This window comes from Paroedura picta, chromosome 11 (genome assembly GCF_049243985.1).
Source record: "Paroedura picta isolate Pp20150507F chromosome 11, Ppicta_v3.0, whole genome shotgun sequence".
NCBI classification, from domain to species: Eukaryota; Metazoa; Chordata; class Lepidosauria; order Squamata; family Gekkonidae; genus Paroedura; species Paroedura picta.
Genome location: NC_135379.1, coordinates 2,456,954 through 2,477,636, shown reverse-complemented (window position 1 = coordinate 2,477,636; position 20,683 = coordinate 2,456,954). Strand labels below are relative to the sequence as shown.

At 48.7% G+C, this 20,683-nt stretch overlaps 1 protein-coding gene across 5 annotated transcripts in view; it reads left to right on the top strand.

The window, feature by feature from the left end:
- The window catches only part of WNT3A (Wnt family member 3A), a 129,311-nt gene that overhangs the window by 67,602 nt on the left and 41,026 nt on the right, over positions 1 to 20,683 (top strand). For all 5 annotated transcript variants that reach the window (XR_013225624.1, XM_077304522.1, XM_077304523.1 and 2 more), the window contains one exon: positions 1,674 to 1,915. Coding sequence is in view for 4 of the 5 variants with exons in the window: in XM_077304522.1 (XP_077160637.1) it covers positions 1,674 to 1,915 (242 nt within the window). In the remaining variant the exon portion in view is untranslated. The remainder of the gene's footprint in view (positions 1 to 1,673; positions 1,916 to 20,683) is intronic.

Sequence of the window (20,683 nt, the reverse complement as noted above, 5' to 3'; positions counted from 1 at the left end):
AGGCAACATGGCTATGGGGTTGGGGATCCAGAACGGGGCGGCCTCTGTTACGCGTCTCTGTGGTCCTCTGGATCTCGAGGGTCATTGACTCTGTACAACACAGCAGGGTGGGCAGGCAAGGTGTGTTGGCTTGGGGAGGGGGGCTTTTATGTAATATTGTGGAGGTGGTCGTAAAAAGGGCTGGCAAGTCCTATTCCACTTACTGTGACCTTGTAGGGTTTTCAAGGTAAGAGCTGTTCAGAGCTCTTAAGCTCTGTTCAAGGTAAGAGCTGGCCATCGTCTGCATCTGCGTATCCACCCTGGACTTCCATGGAGGAATCCCCCCCCCCCAAATACCAACCGGGGTTAGTTTCCTACATCCTACTAGGGTTGGACTAGATGACCCTGGGGGTGTCTTCCAACTCTATGAGTCTATGATTGTGGGTTACCATCTTTGGGGTTCTTTGGTAAAATTATTAGTATTATTTATTGTATTTATATCCCACTCCTCACTCGGCATCACAGGGCAGCTAACAACATAGTCAAAAGACAATTTAGTTTACAATAAGAGCATTGTAAAAACATAAATTAAGGTGCCCAGGTCTGGAAACACCGAAGACCTCTTTTGAGTTGAATTTCACTGGGGGCTGGAGGCCCATTCACTGAGACTGGATTTAGGATTGCCAGTCCCTAGTTGGGGCCATGGGATCCCCTCGTCGGGAGCCTTTTCCTCCATTTCGAGGCACTAAGAAACCAGGGGAACTTACCTGGGCACGGAGGGAACAACTAGGAAGTAAACGTGACATCACCTGGAAGTGACATAGGCATGTCAGTGATGTTGGGGAGCAATGCTCTGGTTTATGGACAAAACTCTATGGTAAGAAGCTAATTCTGTCATAGAGGTTTTGCCCACAAACCAGAGTATCACCTCCAATGTCTGTGATGCAGAGACGTTGCATTTACTTCCTGGCTCTTCGCTTATAGCTCCTGGTAAGTTCCCCGTCCACTGCCACCTTGTCAAACCAATCTGGCAACCCTAACTGTGACCCAGGGGTCTCCAGATTCGTCTCAGATTACGAAACGCTCTCTAGCGGCATTAAACAAAGCTGAGGTTCAATCATAGTCTGCTGATATGCTGAAGAATCTCTCTGACATGCAAGCCTCCATTCAAAAAGCCACCTACTCATTATGACTTTTGACACACAGTGGTAGGATGCACCCCAGGCATGTCTGGAAGAGGGTTGAGTTGCATGGAGGAAATGCTGACTCAGCGGAACTGTCACTACCTTGGAAATGCCCTCTTTGACTTGCTTCAAATAAAATCATGGATCAGCTAATTACTCATTAGAAGAAGAGAGGGAAGAAGAGCTGGGTGGTTTTTTTTGGGGGGTACCCTGTTTTTTATGACCCAAAGGAGTCTCAAAGCAGCTCACAATCACCTTCCCTTCCTCTCCCCACCACAGACACCCTCTGAGGGATGTGAGGCCGAGAGAACTCGGAGAGAACTGGGACTGGGCCAAGGTCACCCAGCTGGCTGCAGGAGGAGGATATTCTTCATATGCTATTGAATCATGCGCACTATGGATCTTGCATCTACCGATGTGTGGGAGGGCACTGTGTCTGGTTAGCGAGACCGTGATGGGAGGCATCTCTCCTGGGAACGCCATCACCTCACTGTCCCTCCTCTCTCATAGGTCCTTGGCTATCGGCCACCAGTATTCTTCGTTGGGGACGCAGCCCATCCTGTGCGGAAGCATCCCTGGCCTGGTGCCCAAGCAGCTGAGGTTCTGCCGCAACTACGTAGAGATCATGCCCAGCGTGGCGGAAGGAGTGAAGATTGGCATCCAGGAGTGCCAGCACCAGTTCCGGGGGAGGAGGTGGAACTGTACCACAGTCAACGATAGCCTGGCCATCTTTGGGCCTGTGCTGGATAAAGGTGAGTGCCTTGCTTTGTACAAAGTGCCCTGGAGACCCACAGTGACCGCAATTCCATGCCCAGATGAGGCCCCCGTAAAAAACCCAGACTCCCTGGCCACTCGTAGTGCTGCTAAGTAGCTGTTGGAGTACAAGTTCAGATTCCGGATTTTGGGGGAGTTCCATCCGGGGAGGGGGAGGGGGGCAAGGGATGTTATTACTGGAGTTCATTAAGATTAACATTAACTTCATGTCATCAGTTGCTCTGCACTAATTGGTTGGTTTATGGTGTGTGTGTGTGTGGGGGGGGGGGTTAATTAAAAAAATTAAACACTTTTATGACCCTCAAAATTACCCCTGTATCCCTAAGACACCCCTCCTCCCCCACAAAAAATCTTTCCCATTCAGTAACCAGCTTCTTTGTTTCTCATATAAGAAAGTGTTCTTCTGTTAAACATACTGAACAGATTTGCATGCTTTTAACTTCAGGGTTCAGTTTGGGACACGTGTGTCTGTATGTGCTTGCGCGTGCATACTAGTAGAATGTAGATTTCAACTTGGATTGCGTGTCAAGCCCTTCTGCAAAATTCTTAAGAACTCTGACAGGCTTTTGGCTTGCATGTTGTGAGATTTTGTCCCAGTGGTGCCTGGAGGTCTCCCACAGGGATAGCTGTGTCACTTCTAACAGGAAGGAGCTCAAGACGCGCACAGCACTTTAGCCTTAAGAGAAATCCTGATGCCAGCAGGACTTTGTGTCCCGGTTGTAGTAGTTAGAGGGTCAGACAAGGATCTGGGAGATCTGTGTTTGAATCCCCATTGTGTCCTGGAAGCATGCTGGAGCACCAGTTGCACACCGTTGGCCTCACAGGGTTGTTGTGGAGGGTAAGGAGGAAGAAAGGGCAGTAATGTGAGCCACCTTGGTTGCTCGTTGGGGAGAAAGGGGATATAATGAAGTAAATAAATAAGAATTTAAGAGTAGCCATGTTGGATCAGGCCTATGACCCATCCGGTCCAACACTCTACGTCACACAGTGGCCCAAACCCAGGTGCCATCATGTGGTCCTCCAATAGGGCCAGAACTCCAGGAGCCTTCCCCATGTAACCCCCCCCCCCCAAGCACCAAACTCAAAGACCACCACTGTCCCAAACAGGATATAACTTCCTATATCTAGGGAGCCATCTCTGCTAATAGCGGTGACCTCTAATCTGGGGAGCCGGGTTTGATCCCCTGCTCCTCCTCCATATGCATAACGCTGGGTGACTGTGGACCAATCACAGTTCTCTTAGGGCTGTTCTCACAGAGCAGTTCTTTTAGAGCTCTCTCAGCCCCACCAACCTCTCAGCCGCTTTGGGACTCCTTTGGGTAGTAAAAAGCGGGCTATAAAAAGCCTCCCTCCTCTTCTTCTTCATGGACAGGAGAGAAATAGCCAGTCACCTTTAGATCAAAACATTTTCTACCTACCACAGGGTCCTGGGTTTGTTGACAGCAGCCGTTGACCTGGACAGCAGCCGTCCTGCGCATCATCGTGGTTCCCTCCCCAAGGGCCTGAGACTCCTTTGCAGATTAGTTTCTCCTAATGCCTGATCAAACGCCAGTTGACCTCATGTCAGAAGGGTGAAACAACCTGGAACCCAATTGCTGGAGTCCATCTTGCTGGCTATTTGTACGGCTGACCTTAGAAGTTTCTCCTCGAGGGCAGGAAGGCTCAAATGCATTGACAAGATAGGTAGGGAATGGGATCTCTTCCTTCCTCCCTGCTCTCCCAGAGCCAGCTTGGTGTAATGCTTAAGAGTGGCAGCCTCTCATCTGAATTGATTCCCCACTCCTCCTCCACACGCAGCCAGCTGGATGATCTTGGGCCAGTCACAGTAGAGTTGTTCTCACAGAGCAGTTCTTTCAAAACTCTCTCAGTTTCCTCACAGGGTGCCTGTTGTGGGGAGAGGAAGGGAAGGCAGCTCTACACCACTTTGAGAGTCCTTCAGGTCAAATGCAGGGTACAAAAGCCCAGCTCTAGGGATTACCAAAAAAGACTATGGTAAAACCATAGATTTCTGCTGATTCCAAGAGCAGTGTGATGTCCCTCCCGGGCTTTCCCCAGAAATGGCACAATGCAATTATCTAACAGTGATTCTCCCACTAGTCAGCAGAGTGTCAGCAGGTAATGGGAGCTAGGGGTGAGAGATCTCTTGCTCCCACATGCTCCCACTGGATAACTGACAACCCCCACCAGATAACTGCATAGCCCTGGCAAGCCTTCTCCCATCAGATATTGGAAGCTAAGCAGGATTTAGCCTCTGATCTCCTGGGCACACTACACACATGCCACAGGTTGAATAAAGAAATTGACTTATGTTCTTCTCAGGGGAAGGCCTTGGCCTCTCTGCCCTGTGGCTGGCCCTGCAGAGGAACTGGCTGGCCCCTGGGGGAGACGGAAGGCTGGACTGGAGGGACCCTCCCTGGTCTGACCCAGCAGGGCTCTCCTGATGTTCTTAGGAAGGCCTTGGCCTCCCTGCCCTGTGGCTGGCCCTGCAGAGGAACTGGCTGGCCCCTGGGTGAGAAGGGAGGCTAGACTGGATGGACCCTCCCTGCTCTGACCCAGCAGAGCTCTTCTGATGTTCTTATCAGGGGAAGGCCTCAGCCATTCTGGCCTGTTGTTGGTCCTCCAGAAGAACTGACTGGCTGCTGTGTGGGTCAGGATGCTGGACTAGGTGGATCCTGACTGGCCTGATCCAGCAGGGTTCGTATGAGGTGCTTAGCAGGGGAAGTTATGTCCTCAGATATTCATGTATCTCTGACATAGTCCAGGCTGGTGTTTTCAATCTCTGCTTTCGTGGCAGCCTCACAACAACCCTGCAGGGCGAATTAGGTGATGAGACACTGTGGGATGTTGAAAGGTCACGCCGTTGTCTCCCCCACAGTCTGAAACGCACCCATGGCCACTCCCCCTACCAGACAGCAAAATGTCTCAGCTTTCCCCGAACCAGTTGGGCACATAGCAGAAGGAAGGAGGCTGGTGGTGGGGGGAACTATTTCATAACTGAAGAATGTTGTCCCTTGAGGGAGAATCAAGCCACCCTTCAGCTTTACCATCAGGGGTGGTGGAGGGAGGGGGGGGAGAATAAACATCTAAGCTGCATTCTTCAGAGGTCCCTGAGGCAAAGAACATATTTGCGTTCCCCAAAACAGGCTGGATTTCAGAGCTAATGTGAGCACTGGACCTCCATGGGCGACTCCTGCGAGAGCAGAGATTTCTTGCTGTTCATTGAAGCCGAGGTGCTGCAACATGCAATGCTCAACACCCGGCCCACTTTGGAAACGGGCATTTGGGTGCCTCATCCCTCTCCGTTCACATGTAGCATGGCTTCCCCCCTGTGCTGTGACATCACAGCACTTGGGCTTCCCCTCCCTCACACCATGGTGGGGGAGACATGCATCAGGTGAGGGAGGGGCCGACGAAGTTGTTGCTGTTTGGGTAGTCGAGAGTCCAGCCATCGCCTGGGCCTATTCGGATGTCCCTTGGTGCGTCCTTTCACTGGAGGAGAGGCTAAATTGTTCGAGAGATGAGGCCACGAGTCAGCTGTGTCAAATAATCTGGGGGAACCACATGAATTCATGGGGGGAAATTTGGGTTGTGGCTTCTTCTCTCTCCTGCCTCCTTCTGTTGTCTCCTCAGACACCTCAGAGTTCTCCCAACCTAAAAGTCCCCCCAATTACCAAATGCATTTGGGGGTTTCTTTTCATTTTTTGAAAATATTTACAGATTTATTACATTGTGTGGGGTACCCTCAAATTAAGAGTGTTAAAATCAGTGTCGTCTAGGTTCTCCCCATTAGAAGAACAGTTGTTTTTAACTTTTCACTACCCAAAGGTGTCTCAAAGCAGCTTACAATTGCCTTCCTTTCCCCTCCCACAACAGATACCCTGTGAGGCTGGTGAGGCTGAGAGAGCTCTGAGAGAACTGAGATTGGCCCAAGGTCACCGAACTGGCTGTATGTGGAGGAGGAGTGGGGAATTGAACCTAGTTCTCCAGATTAGAGACTGCCACTCTTAGCCACTATACCACACTGGCTACTGGTTTACCCAGTTTTTCAGGACCCTAAATCACAATTGTGTTTGGCCTCATTGTATGGATTTAGCTGTCCATAAGGTGACTGGCTACAAGATCTATGCTTGGGGATACATTGTGTGGAGAGAGAGCTGACACAGATATATTATGTCATACCCTGTGGGTTCATTCTGGCAACAGTTTCCCTCTGGAACCCGAAACCTTTTGCTGACACATCCAGAGAAGGCTCCTCACACCAGAGGGAATGTGACAATGATCACAACAGATCTGCAGGATCCAATCTGATGTTCTGCTTATCTCATAATGCTGAAATTTGCAGTCACCTGGTGAAGTTGATGGATGGTGAGGTGACTCATACTTCCTCCAGTGCCACTTCCAGTCAGGTGAGAGAACATGCACATTCCCTCATGCCAAGTTGTGTGTTGTGGGGTCTCACATTTTTGTCTTGGCATGGAAGAGGGTAAGGTTTGGGGAAGAGCCATGCCTCAGTGGCAGATCATCTGCTTGGCCTGCAGATGGATCCAGGTTCAATCCCAGACATCTCCAGTTAAAAAGGACCAGGCAGGAGGTGATGAAGAAGAAAAGTTGGTAGTTGAGGCTCAGAGCGCTCTTAGAGAACTGCGACTAGCCCAAGATCATCCAGCTGGCTGCATGTGGAGTAGAGAATTAAACCCAGTTCTCCAGATTAGAGGTCACTGCTCTTAATGGCTACACCAAGCAGCCTCTACGCCACGCTTGCAGCTTTATATGTGCCAATATTTGTGTGTGTGAGCTATACGTGGTTCCGTGTGAAGGACGTTCGGCCTTTCCCTATCACTGGTTTGGGTGAATACCCTAAGTCACCCCGGCTCCTTTCCTCTCCCACTTTCCTTGCTCTTTCCCTATAGAGAGCAATCTGCTGGTTAATGTTGGAACAGAAGTCTGGCTCACTTTCTATGTAAGGATAGATTCAAATGGGTAGCTGTGTTGGTCTGAAGTATATATTTCTATATGAGTGCAGAGTTATAAAGGACAGGAACTTCTCAGTTCAACCTATTCTGCACACCTTGGATGATGCATTTTCAATGTACTCCAGAAGCAGATTTTCCAGTGTCGCACAGGACAATCCAGCTGCTAAATCATCTTGAAAGTGAAAAATCCACTATGAAACAGGCATATGTCTAGATCAGACTTTCTCAACCAGGCTTTTCTGTAACTCTAGGGTTTCTTGACGGCCCTGGAAGGGTTTTCTGAATGGGTGGGAGTTAATTGATTTTTAAAAACAAATTATTAAGTTTGTCAAGCAATTATCTGGTGATATGACCATATATGATCATGTTGACCCACCCCCCTCCCAAAATGGCCAATGTTGGGCCTGGAGGAGATGGGAAGGGGAGAGGCCATGGGTGAGTGAGTACACAGTTTTGCTTCCCAACCATATTCTGCATGACCCTGCCACTTCTGGGGCTTCTTGAAGTCTGAAGAAAGTTTCAGTGGGTAAAATGTTGAGAAAGGCTAGTCTAGATGCTCATCTGCAGTTGTCAGCTTGTTTGCAATTTATTAATTGGCTTGTCTACAGAATTTTGAAATTAGGACTCTTGGCTGCTCATTCTATAAGCAGTTCTGCAGTACCATAAAGCTAGAGCTTTCTTGAATTTATGTCATATGGTCACATCACTGAGCCTTAGAAGCTGACCAATATATCATGGATTTGCAATTGTTATAAACCTTAATCCCAGAGTTTGTATGTTTGCTTGATATGTTTTTTTTTACACAGTGCTCCCATGGGGTTATCTGCTTTCTCTATAGATTGTCATCCCAATTCAATTCCCTCATGTCCACAATGCAAAACACGTCAATATTTTCTGCCATCAATCCCCTTAAAACAGTTTTATTGGGAATGTCTTCCCTATCAAGAAAGAAAGAAAGAAAGGAGCAGAAAAACCCCTTGAAAAGTCTTCGGCAAGTAATTAACCCAGAAGAAAAGATTTCTTTCCCCTCTGCCCTCCCTTTTCCAGTTGCAGTAAATAACCACTGAGACTTTCAACGCCCCCTCCTTCACCCCCTTCCCAGCCCATTCATTTATACTGTTTCAAAAGGAGAACCCTTGTCCATCGTTTTTTCCCCCTTGTCTCGACCCCTCCTGGCTGGCCTCCCCTGGCTCGGATCAACACTGTCCAAAGCTCTAAATCTGCCAGCCCCAGTGAGAAATGGGCCCGAGTCATTGTGGAGGAGCGGCTCGTAATGAGCGATTGGAAAGCGATCCATTGACGGGTGTTGAAGTCGCCCAGTAAAGAAACGGGTTCTCAGTCCTGACCTATTGTGGTGTAAATGCAAGCCGGTCTCTCCTACTGTTTGGCTGGGGTGAAGGAGGAGAGGATGGAGGGGAGTCAGCTTATAGGGTCTCCGCTTCAGTTAATCAACCCAATTGGATTAGGGTCACTGCGACCCCTAATAGCGTCAAAGGTCATGCCCAACGGGATTAAAAGCTTTGTTGGGAGGGAGTCCATATCCTTTGGGCAGTTAGGGACCACGCTTGTTGATTAGAGTTTTACATTACCACCACCTTTGAGAGCAGCCGACTCTCTTTTTTGGGGGGGAGGGTGGCTTTGCGCCTTTCGCCCTCGTGGGAGGAAGAAAGAAAGCACTGCAGATCCGCCACGTGTACGTGGCTGGTCTGGCCCTCTGACCAGACATGTCAGTCTCAAACTGGGCCCTTCAGACTTGGTTGGTGAAGGTGGCACGGCACAGATGTTTTGCAACAGCATTCCAGGAAACCCTTGGAAGTTTTCCATGAGATTAGTTATGGTCAGAACTGAGGCAAAGGAGTCTAAGGATGGGCCATCTAGGTTTGCCCAGGAAAGGCCAGGAACCAGCAGGAGGGATAGGGACAGGGGTACGGGAGTATGCAATGTCAGTTGTGTCACTGTCTCTCTTTTGGGGAAAAGAATCAAGAAACCCAAAAAGTTAAGGAAATATGAACCTGCAGCCTAAAACTATAATGGCTATGTGTAGAAAAATGAAAAAATGTACAAAAATACATGCATTTATTTACAACAAAAGTTAAAAACACTGTAAGGCTTTGGAGAAAGCCTCACTCCAAAATCCATTCTAAAAATCACAGACATGGAGTGGTGGCCAAACTGTGGCTCTCCAGATGTCCATGGACTACAATTCCCATGAGCCCCTTCAGGGTCTTAGGTTGAGGTCATTCAAATTACCCACTGCCAGCTCTTTTTACTGGTGATGCTGGGAACTGAACCTGAGACCTTCCCAAACAACTGGCCCTTCCTACTGATTTTGCTGCTGGAGACTCTGTGCCTGCCTCTGTCCACATGGTGGCAAATATTGTTTTAACGGTAGTTTCCCCCACCCCCCATGCTGTTTATCAAATTGATGTGAAGGGCTTTAATTTTGGTAGTGTCAGTGCAGGGAAATTAGAGAAGTAGAAGCAGCAGCAGAAGGGAGATTTTGCAAACCAGTATTGCTAGCAGATCTCATCTAATTGGAATATGCCCTTTGGATATTTGGAAATTGGCTCGGCTACAGTCTTTAATGAATAACGCTTTAATTAAATTTTTACATATTAAGCACACCGTGGCAGAAATGGGCAGGCAAAACGGCACAAGCCATTAATCACGTGGGCAGTGAGTCAGGCGGAGAAGACATGCCTTGAAGATTGCTTAGGAAACACCCTTTCCTTTGAAGGGTCTCGAGAAGATGCGGGTAATTAAAACGGGAGATGGATACAGCCGATAGGGAGAGCGAGTGGTGTTGGGGAGCTGGAATAGGAAACGCAGGGAGCCACGAAGGATGCAGGCAGAGGCCCAACAACAAACGCTTCCGACAGGCGGCAGAGCGGATGCCTGCCTGAGATCCCAGCAATGACAGAGCCACCCTAAAATGGGCTCCGGGACATCTACTAGAATTCGGATACCTCTAGGTCGGGTCTGGAGGATTACGATTAAGAGGATCAACTAGTTTAAAGCAGGGGTGGGCAAACTGTGGCCCTGCAGATGTTCATGGACTATAATTCTGCATTTGCTGGCAGGGCTCATGGGAATTGTAGTCCATGGACATCTGGAGGGCCACAGTTTGCCCACCCCTGCTTTAAAGCATTTGGGGTACAAGCGTCCTTAGGATTGCTGTTGGGATATATAAAGTCTGTAGTGTGCAATGATTCAACAGCATATGAAGTGTATGCTGAAGGGGGCATTGGAGGAGATGTTAGTGCATTCAGATTAGAACTGCTCGGTAGTTTCAAATATTCTCCTTCTGTGTCCTGATTGGCTCCAAGTGGAGGCTTCCTGCGCCTTTGAGCCCACTTCCTGCTGCCGTTCCCTTTCTCTCCCCTCTTACTCACAAAGTTTGTTTCTCTTCTTAATAAAACCATTTTATTCCTTAATGTGCTGCGGACCTTTGCGTCTTTAAACTCTGCCAACAGTTGTCAACTCCAGGTCTGGGAAATTCCTGGACGTTTGTGGGGAAAGGAGCAGAATTTGGGGGAGAGAGGGATGGGATATCACAGAGTCCACCCTTCAAAGGAACCGCTTCTTCCAGGGCAGCAGATCTCTGTAAACTGAAGGTCAGTGGTACTGCTGGGAGAACCCCAGATCCAGCCTGGAAGTTAGCAGCCCTCTTTGTTATTTGGAATCTGGCCTCCCAAGAAACCATGTTGGATCAGGCCAATGGCCCAACCAGTCCAACCCTCTGTGTCACACAGTGGCCAAAACCGAGGTGCCCTCAGGAGGTCCACCAGCAGGGCCAGAACTCCAAATGCCCTCCTACTGTTGCCCTCCCCAAACACCACGAAGACAGCACATCACTGGCCCATACATAAGAACAGAAGAGAAGCCATGTTGGATCAGGGCAGCAGGCCACCCAGTCCAACATTCTGTGTCACAAAATGGCTAAACCCCAGGGGCCATCAGAAAGCCATCCAACAGGGCTGAGCAGCAAGAAGAAAGAGCTTCACCGCCTTAGACAGAGCGCTCCCTCTATCCCTTGTGGTGAACAGCCACTGATGCACCTCTGCTCCATATGTTTATCCAGTCTTCCCTTGGAGCTGTTTGTGCTTGTAGCTGCCACCACTTCCTGTGGCAGGGAGTTCCATATGTTAATCACCTGTTAATCAGTTCTAGCCTGAGACATGCTTAAAAAAAAAAAGCTGACATAGTGACCCCGAAGAGACTTCTCATTGCCTACTCCTGCTTAGCAACCCTGTTATTTCTCATTGGTTTGCTATCCAGATTCCAGCCCGTGGGGTAAGTGAGGCTGAGAGAGGTCTGAGAGAACTGTAAGTGACCCAAAGTCACCAAACTGGCTGCATAGGGGGGAGAAATGTGGGGAATCAAATTTAGTTCTCCAGATTAGAGGCTCCCACTCTTAACAGTGACACTAAGCTGATGAGACCAGGCTAGATGATGTTAAGATGATTAGAGAGCCAGTTTGGTGTAGTGGTTAGGAGTGCGGACTTGTAATCTTGCATGCCAGGTTCGATTCTGCGCTCCCCCACATGCTGCCAGCTGGGTGACCTTGGGCTCGCCACGGCACTGATAAAACTGTTCTGACCGGGCAGTGATATCAGTGCTCTCTCAGCCTCACCCACCCCACAGGGTGTCTGTTGTGGGGAGAGGAATGGGAAGGCGACTGTAAGCCGCTTTGAGCCTTCTTTGGGTAGGGAAAAGCGGCATATAAGAACCAACTCTTCTTCTTCTTCTTCTTCTTAAAAACAAATTGTGAAAAATTCAGCCCTTGAGACAGACTGCACCTTCAAACATGGTTGGAGCCCCCCAGGATAGGGCTGCCAGGCTCCAGAAGGGAACTGGGGCTCTCCCAGAATTACAAGTGACCTCCAAATGACAGAGATTTCCCTGGAGGAAATGGCGCCTTCAGAGAATGGACCGTATGAAATCTTGGGCAAAATGGAGCTGCTAGTAGCTTTTCTTTCTTACCCTAGCTGATCTCCTTGACATATTCTTCTCTGAAGCTTTTTGGATACCAGATTTAATCCCTGCAAATCCCTCCTGCTATGCTTGTCATCGGCTTCCAGTGGAGAGAAGCTAAAATGGAATGTTATTGACCAAAACAAGGTTATATGTAGCCATCGTGTGGAAACGTTCAGCCACCCATTCCTACCCCTTAAGCCTCTATAAGCAGGAAAGGATGTTTTTTCTCCAGGTCTGTTGGTAACCCTACTTTGAATAGCCATTAAAAAAGGCCTTGCTCAGTCAGAACCAAGATCTAGCAAAATCCAGTGCCCCATCTTCAACATGACCCCGAGGAGCTCACAAAGAAGGCATGCCGAGTGGTGTATTTCCAGGCGTTGGTCATTAGAGGTATACTGGAAGTTCTAGTTCACACTGTAATGGTTAAAAGCCATTGATATCGCTGTTCTCCAAGAACACAGCTAGCCTCTTCTCATTGACACTGGTGGTCTTCGATATCATGGAAGCACCTCGGGAAAAATGCATCCGGAAATTAAAAGATCCGTCAAAGGTGATGGTGAAAATTAATTATCGGTGCAGAGCTGCATTGAGAAAATTGTGTCTCTGTGTGTGTGGTGTGTGTGTTTGTGTGCAAGGCCCTCCCAAATAACCCTGTGCTCTGGCCAATTTTTGAACGGCGGCCGGGAGACATCCCCCCTCCAAAAAACAGGTTATGCCCTGTGACCTTTCTATGAGAAATTGTTGCCTTTTAGGATGTGTTCGAAGGTCCATCCTTTTCATTGAATGCGTGTTTCTCCTTGCTGGTGGGGGCGGGGGGAAGCAACCACACCAGTATATCATTAACTCTGCGAGAAAAGGGGGCCGTGGTGGGGAGACCTTAGCCCGCACCCCGCTGAGGTCTGCTCAGAACACAATATCCCAGAGACCAGGAGATTAAGCTGGAGAGAAAAAAGTGAAAATGCTTTTTCACGATTCACACGCCCTTTATATTGTTTTATTAAACCATCTGAATAGGGATTTCCCTTTCGGCCGGCGACAGGGGCCGGCCAACGCATAGTTCTAGGTTGCTATGACTTGTTTGGTTTTTGCTAATCAGTGGCAAGGGGGGATGTCATATAAAATATCTGGGGCCATTGTTCGCCTAACGCGCCGTGACACCTCCCTTACAAAAGGGGATTCATCCACCACAGCAGGTAATACGGACAACCAGCCCTGCCGACCCAGCCAGCCTGTCAAGAGAAATCATGCCAAAGGAAGAGAAAGCTTTGCCTTTCGGTTCTCAGGTGGGCTCAGGACAATCCTTTTGTTTGAGGCGCCCACTGATCACAGAAAGTGGTTTTCTGTAGGGGGAAAGCAGAGATATTTGTCACGAAAAAGAACGTAGCTGAGAACAGCTTGGAAGGATGGGTTTTTTTGGGGGGAGGGAGGAAGATGAAGTGCTAGGAAGTTGACTAACACTTGACTCTTGTTGGTAGAACCAGATAGCAGGTTGAGCCTAGAGTGTCTGCGCCTCCTCTCCTATGAGGGAATGCTCTAAACTTGAGGATCATAGAGTTTGGGAAGGCCATGCATTCACGTTTGGAATTCTGAGGTGACGTTGCACCCTTCACTGGCTTCCAAATGGCCACTTGGCATGAAGGTTTAGCACTGGTGATGCAACGTGAGAGCAGAATTGTATCTCAACATATTTATCCATTACATTTGTGCCCTAGAAAAGAATTCAAAATCCAGGTTCACCTTCAAGACTAACACAGTTTGTGGCAAGGGAGGAACTTTCAGGAGCCACCACTCACTTTGTAACCCAAAAAGTGAGCAGTGATTCCCAAAAGCTGCTCTCCTGCCACAAATTGTGTTAGTCCCGGAAATGTCCTGGCCCTGATTGAGGCCAGATGTACCTCCTTGGGACCAGGACCACCAGCTGGCTGGTATTAGTGGATTTTAATATTATTACCTATAACGGTAATGTCTAGGGTTGCCAGCCCCCCTGCCCGCCCCCCTGGAACTGGCAAGGGATGGAGGGGGGGGGGGTTAGGGTTCTAAGTTTCATGTTGGAAAGCTCCTGGAGATTTGGGGAGGACAGGGACCTCAGTGGGATACAGTGCCATAGAGACCACCCTCCAAGACAGCCGTTTTCTCTAGGGGGATTGATCTGTTTAGTCTAGAGATGAACTGTAATTCCAGGGGATCTCCCTGTCTCCTGAATTTTGGATAGGGAAATTAGCTAATTCTGAGCTAGAGGGGTATCAAGCAAGATCTCCACCAGGGGATTCCCACCAGGAAAACTCATACAGAGGACTCTGATCACAGCTGGCAGAGCATTTCACCAGCTGGGGCCGAGGCCACGGAGGCTGCGGCTCTGGATGAAGCCAGTCTGATCTCTTTGGGGTCAGTAATCCTAAGGTGATTCTGCTGGGCTTTCTGGGTGGCATGGTGGGAAACTGGTCCTGTAGATGAAGATCCTGTAGATGAAGGTCTCAGACCCCTTAGGGCTTTGAAAGTGAGAACTAAGACTTTGAATCTGATCCAGTCTTCAATCTGGAGCCAATGCAGCTTGGTGAGGATAGGTTGTATATGGGACCTCTAATAAGAGGGGGGGAAAGGATTTATTGAAAAATAAAACTAAAATCTTAACATGTTTGCACATGATTTAAACTAACAGAAGCACATAAGAGGAGACATAAGAGTTGAAATGGTGTGAGGAGTATATGATTTGGGTCAGAGACAGATAAATAGCTGCCTTCCATGATGTGAAGAAGTCCAGAGTCAGCAAGACATGCTATGTGTGTGCTGGGTGCGCAGTTTGGATCCAGGAATGACAAACACATGGCTAGAGCCAAGCATGTCTGCTTAAGTACACAATTTCCTGTTTGGAGGCTAAAGCCAAGCAGCTAACCTCTAAAACAAAGGAGTTAATGTGTTAATTGGGGTGAGGCAAAGAAACAGACTACATAATGGCTCTGTCATTATAGAGGCAAAAATTCTAGATTGAATTACCAGTTCCACTCAGGTGAAGGAGAACGCCTATGATTGCTTCAGGATGGACCCTGATGAGTTTTCCAAAGAGTGACTAGTACGGCTGCCCAGGGTGGTTGACTCTCTGGCCACTGAGGAAGGGAGATGGCTGAGGTGAGGATGAAATCATTGAGGGAAAGAAGGATCACAGGTATGAGAAAAAGTACTCTAGGTTAATCAAGGAAAGGAACAAGCTCCCAGGTTCCGTTATCCCCTCAATAGGCCCGATTAACATAGGCTGAGGGAAAGGTCAGGGGAAGCGGCCCTGCATGGAAACAATCATGTAGAACTAGGTGGGCCATTCACCGATATGGTCTACCAAGGGCTATTAACGACAACTCTGTCCAAGGCAGTGATGCTCTGTCTTCATGGTGCTTGGGGGGGGGGGCTTTTGGAATTACTGGTGGCACCTGGTTTTTGGCCACTGTGTGACACAGGGTGTTGCTGGGTCCAAGATGGCTTCTCGTAAGCCTTTATGTCCGGGGCAGTGCTGGTCTGTTTACTTGTTGCTGGAGGACACAATGGAAGAGCTTATTCTGGCCCTCCTGGTGGACTTCTCAATGGTACTTGGCATTTGGCCATTGTGTGACACAGAGTGTTGGACTGGATGGGCCATTGGCCAGATCCAACGTGGCTTCTCTCATAGTCTTCTGTCTGGAGCAGTGATGCTCTGTCTTCCTGGTGCTTCAGGGGCAATAGTGGCAGGGCATGTGGAGTTCTGATCCTGCTGGTGGACCTCTTGATGGCACCTGGGCTTTGGCCACTGTGTGGCACAGAGTGTTGGATTGGATCCAAGATGGCTTCTCTTATCTCTGGGGCAGTGGGAGTGCTCCTAGTGTTCTCTTTCTTTAGACCAACAGGTCTACCCACCTTAATCAAAGTGTCTGAAGAAGTGTGCATGCTCATGAGAGCTTATACCAGGAATTAAATTTTGGTGGTCTTAAATGTTCCCCTGGGCTCAAAAGTTGTTCTGTTGCTTCAGACCAACATGGCAACCAGCCCGGATCGATCTTGATTATTCGAAAAGAGGCTTTGCCTTCTGCTGAGGAAGGGCAAACTAGGAATGTTTTGAAGTACTTGAGAAAAACTCTTGATGCTCTGCTTGGAGCCATCAGTGGAAGGCCACCTTGGGTCTGGCCAGGATTATACCCAAAGGCCACTCATTTGTACAGACCCTATCGGAGATTTTTCCATCGCCCCAGGGCAGCAATCTTTCGGCAAACGTCACAAAAGCAAAAGGGAAATTCCTTCCCGACAGACACCTTTTTCCCTGGGGGAAAGGGAAGAGAGAGCAGCAATCGCTCTGGTTTAAAATATTATAACAGGATGATACAGGAACAGATCGTTCGGGCATCAAAATGATTAAACCCTGGCGAGACACCAGGCGGCATGGAGAGCAGCCCAGAATGCAGGTGAGAAGAGGCTTGGAAGTTTTTACTGTGTGTTTCATGGATCATGCCCCAGAAGTACGTGGGAGGGAATCGCTCCAAGGTGGGAAGGCAGGAATGAGTTCCTTCCATCATAAAGTGGGAGGAGCTTCTAGACTAGCTTGACTCGGGGCAAAAATAGCAGGAGCATTGGAAACCAAATATTGACGCTTCTGAGTACCTTGTTAGGAGGAACTTCACTTTCTTTGTGTCCCGCTGAAGCATTCTACCTCCAGGTAAACTGAGACTGGGCTGTTCGTTACAACTGTTTCTCATTTGAAGAATTTCCCCCACATTTCTGATATCAGAATGAGAGTTTCCCTGAATTAACACCGAAGATGCATTTCATCCTTGTGCTTGAATACATTCAGTTTCAACCGATTGTCAAACATGCCTGAGGATGAAATGGAAGAACCTCGAGGTAGTAGAATGGACCACACCATGTCAAACCATAGATGGTAGATTCCAGCATTAAAAGCTTTCTGCATTAAAAAAAAAAACTCCCTGCAAGTAGAAAAATAGCTGTTCAGGAAGCAAGGTTTTACCTAGGTTAGCTTGAGTTTATCACTTTTGGGAAGCTAAAGCAAGGTTGGCCCTGCTTAGTACTTGGATGGGGACCTCCAAGGAAGTCCAGGGTTGTGCTGCAGAGGCAGGCAATGGCAAACTTCCCCTGAAAACATGAAGCTGCCTTCTACTGAATCAGACCCTCAGTCCATCAAAGTCAGCATTGCCTGCTCAGATTGGCAGCGGCTCTCCAGTGCCTCAGGTGGAGATTTTTCCCATCCCCTCATTTGAACCGGAGAGAGTGGGCATTGAACCTGGGGCCTTTTGGATGGCAAGCAGAGGCTCTACCACCGAGCCACAGCCCCTCAATACATCTCTTGCCTTGAAAGCCCTACTGGGGTCACCATAAATCACCCTTTCCACTACCACCATGCTTAGGGGAGCAACCATGGTTCAGTAAGAGCACATACATGTCACATAAGCAAGGTTCCTGGCTGGATCCCAGCCATCTCCAGTTAAAGAGGTCTCAGATAAAAGTCACAAAACGTGCTCCACTGCAGTGTTTAGTTTTTGGGTGGATGGGAGTTTCTTTGAATCAATCTGTGCAGGCCCCCCAAAATCTTCACCTTCCAGGTCAACGTGCATACTTCAGACAGACAGAAGCCAGGTACGGCTTTGTGTCTGAAACACGTCTGGATCAGTCAGCTTGGAAATCTGTCCTTGGTTCCCCGAGGCAGGAGCCTCCGTGATGGATGGGAAAAGGGAGCGGAAGGAATAGTTGGAAAGATGGGGGGGGGGTGACAGTGGGAGGGCTTCTGGAGTCCTGGCCCCACTGGTGGACCAGGGTGTTGGCCCTAGTGCGACACAGAGAGTTGGACTGGATGGACCATTGGCCTGAGCCAACATGACCTCTCTTATGTTCTTATGCATTTTCCAACTTGGAGTTGGCAAACCTAGACAGCTCGCTATCTAGTGAAACCCCACAAAACACTGACAAAAATTCACTGTGTAAAAGGCAAACAGATCTCAATTGCAAAAATTCTTATGACCAACAACCCTTTATGTCAGGGGTTGTCAACCTGTGGTCCTCCAGATGTTCATGGACTACAATTCCCATGAGCCCCTGCCAGCAAACGCTGGGAAACCCCTAGAGATTTGGAGGGGGATCCTGAGGAGGAGAGGGATCTCAGTGAGGCAGAAGGCCAAAGAGATATCCCATGAAAAGCATCCATTATCTGGGGGGAACCTGCTCTCTGCAGTATAATGATGAACCTTCACTCTGTGGGATCCCTGGCTCCTCTCTGGAGGTTAGCATCCCTATTTCATTATTACCTGTAATAACAAAAAGAGGCAACCATACAGGGTCACCAACCTCACAACGGGTTCTGGAGATCTCCCAGAATTAAAACAGATCTCCAGATGACTGTGATCAGTTGCCCTGGGAAAAAGAGATGCTTTGGAAGGTGAACCCGATGGCCTTGTACCCCACTGAGGTCCCTGGCTTCTATAGGACCCACCCCCAAATTTCCAGGAGTTCCCCCCCTTGGAGCTGGTAACCCTACTTCTCCAAACCCCACTGGTGGCCAGGGGAACCTGGCCACCCTACCCACAAGCCTCCAAATGCCCCACACTTATTCATGGGATGGCAAATTGTGGAGGGACGCTGTGTGTGAACCGAGGCACCTGGACAACAGTCTGAGCTGATGGTAGGTTGGGAGGCAAGTTTTTAATTACATAAAACAAGAGCAGAAACGATAAAAAGGAAAAGTTTAAAGTGTAAGATAACAAGAAAAAGCAAAAGGAAATAAAAGGGACATACAAAAGTCTTAGGAGCCTCTTGTGGCGCAGAGTGGTAAGGCAGCCGTCTGAAAGCTTTGCCCATGAGGCTGGGAGTTCAATCCCAGCAGCCGGCTCAAGGTTGACTCAGCCTTCCATCCTTCCGAGGTCGGTAAAATGAGTACCCAGCTTGCTGGGGGGTAAACGGTAATGACTGGGGAAGGCACTGGCAAACCACCCCGTATTGAGTCTGCCATGAAAAAGCTAGAGGGCGTCACCCCAAGGGTCAGACATGACTCGGTGCTTGCACAGGGGATACCTTTACCTTACAAAAGTCTTACAAAATACAATCCATCAATCCATCAGTCTTACATTTATATCCATTGAAATATCTTATAGTTTTAAAAAATCCCTTCTATATACTCTATACCTTATGCCATATATCCCCTGGTTTAATCATGAGATCCTTCTGTTAGCAGTTCGTTTTTGTCATGATCGCGCAAGAAGTCTACAAGAGGTTTCCACTCGATTTCAAAAGAAGACTTTTGGTTTTCTCTTAGTGCTTTTTTAGTGACTCTTGACTTCATGGGACGATGACCCCAGTTCAGGCATTTTAGCTTCCAGCACCCACTTCTGATTATCTTTTGGGTGGTCCATGGTATTAATCTGACACGTCCAGCATCACTTTGCAAAGTGATGTCAGCTGTCTTCATTCTGTAATCTTCTTCTTTTTAAATTATTTTTATTATACTATTAGCTTCAAAGTCCATTCATAAGAACGGGCTTTGAGAGGCCTCCCCCCCCCTGTTGCTGCGAGACGGCGAGGCTTGACCCTCGGGACCCCCACGCGAGACCTATCCTTCCCCACCAGAACGGCACGACCTCCCCCAGGCCGCCAAGCACACCCGTGGCCTCAGTGAGGCCATCTTGGCCCCCCTCCCCCCTGTAAACACGAAGCTGCATGCAGCCTGGCAAGCACAGGGGTGGGAGCTGTAAGGGCGGGAGCTGTAGGGGCAGGGTCAATCAGGATGAAGCTAGCTGCACCCTGATTGGCCCTATTTCCAACTCAGACAGCCGGACCATCCGTCCCCCGAGGCTGTTTCCCTTTTATTTATAAGGAGACCATGGATAAGGATTTCTTTGATTTCTTTACCGCCCTCAACAGACCAGCTCAGGGCAGTGTAACCATAATGACATTAATTTAAAACATACAATAAAATAAGACTTAAACCAAAACTGAATGGTGCAACAATGTCAGCATCAACCACATGGATATAACTGACCAAATACTAACCCTCCTTTCATTCCGAGATTGCAGTCTGGAAGTGGCTTTGATTGGTGGCTTTGATGGGGGGGGGGGTTAGTAGAACTTAGACCCCCTTAAGATCTAGATGGGGTGTGTGTGTGGAGGGACTCATCATTAAATCTGCAGATGACACCAAATGGGGAGGAGTAGCGAAGACCCTGGAGTTCAATGAGATCTGAATGTGTTGGGAAAGTGGGCAAGTGAGAACAGGATGCAATTCAATAAGGAGAAGTGGAGAGGTCTGCATTTGAGTCACGAAAATGAGAAGTGCTTCTGGGGGTTAGCAGTATGTGAGAATGAGATCTTGGGATACTTGAGCAGACAGTGTGAGGCGGCAGTAAAGAAGGTGAATGCGGCCTGGGGCTGTAGCAACAGGCATCACATCAAAATTGCAAATGCTTAAATGATGCACAGAACAGTACCAGCTAGCTACCAGGGGAAATATTTTCACAATCTGAGTACTTCAGCAGTGGGATGGGCTGCCTCAGGAGGTGGGGAGCTCCCCCTCACTGGCGGTCTTCAAGCACAGGCTGGACAGAGACTAATCCTGGATGCTTGAGGCTGATCGTACATTGAGCAGGGGGTGGGACTAGATGGCCTGGATGGCCCCTTCCTACTCTGGGACTCTAAGAAATCTCAGGTCTGTGGCTTGTCCCTTCTAGAGCCCAGGCACAGGGAACTGGGCACCCTTTACCAGCAGCAAGGGCTCCATGGGCTACAACTTGGAATCCTCACCTCTTGGTGGGCCTGAAGATCTCTCAGAACACAAGG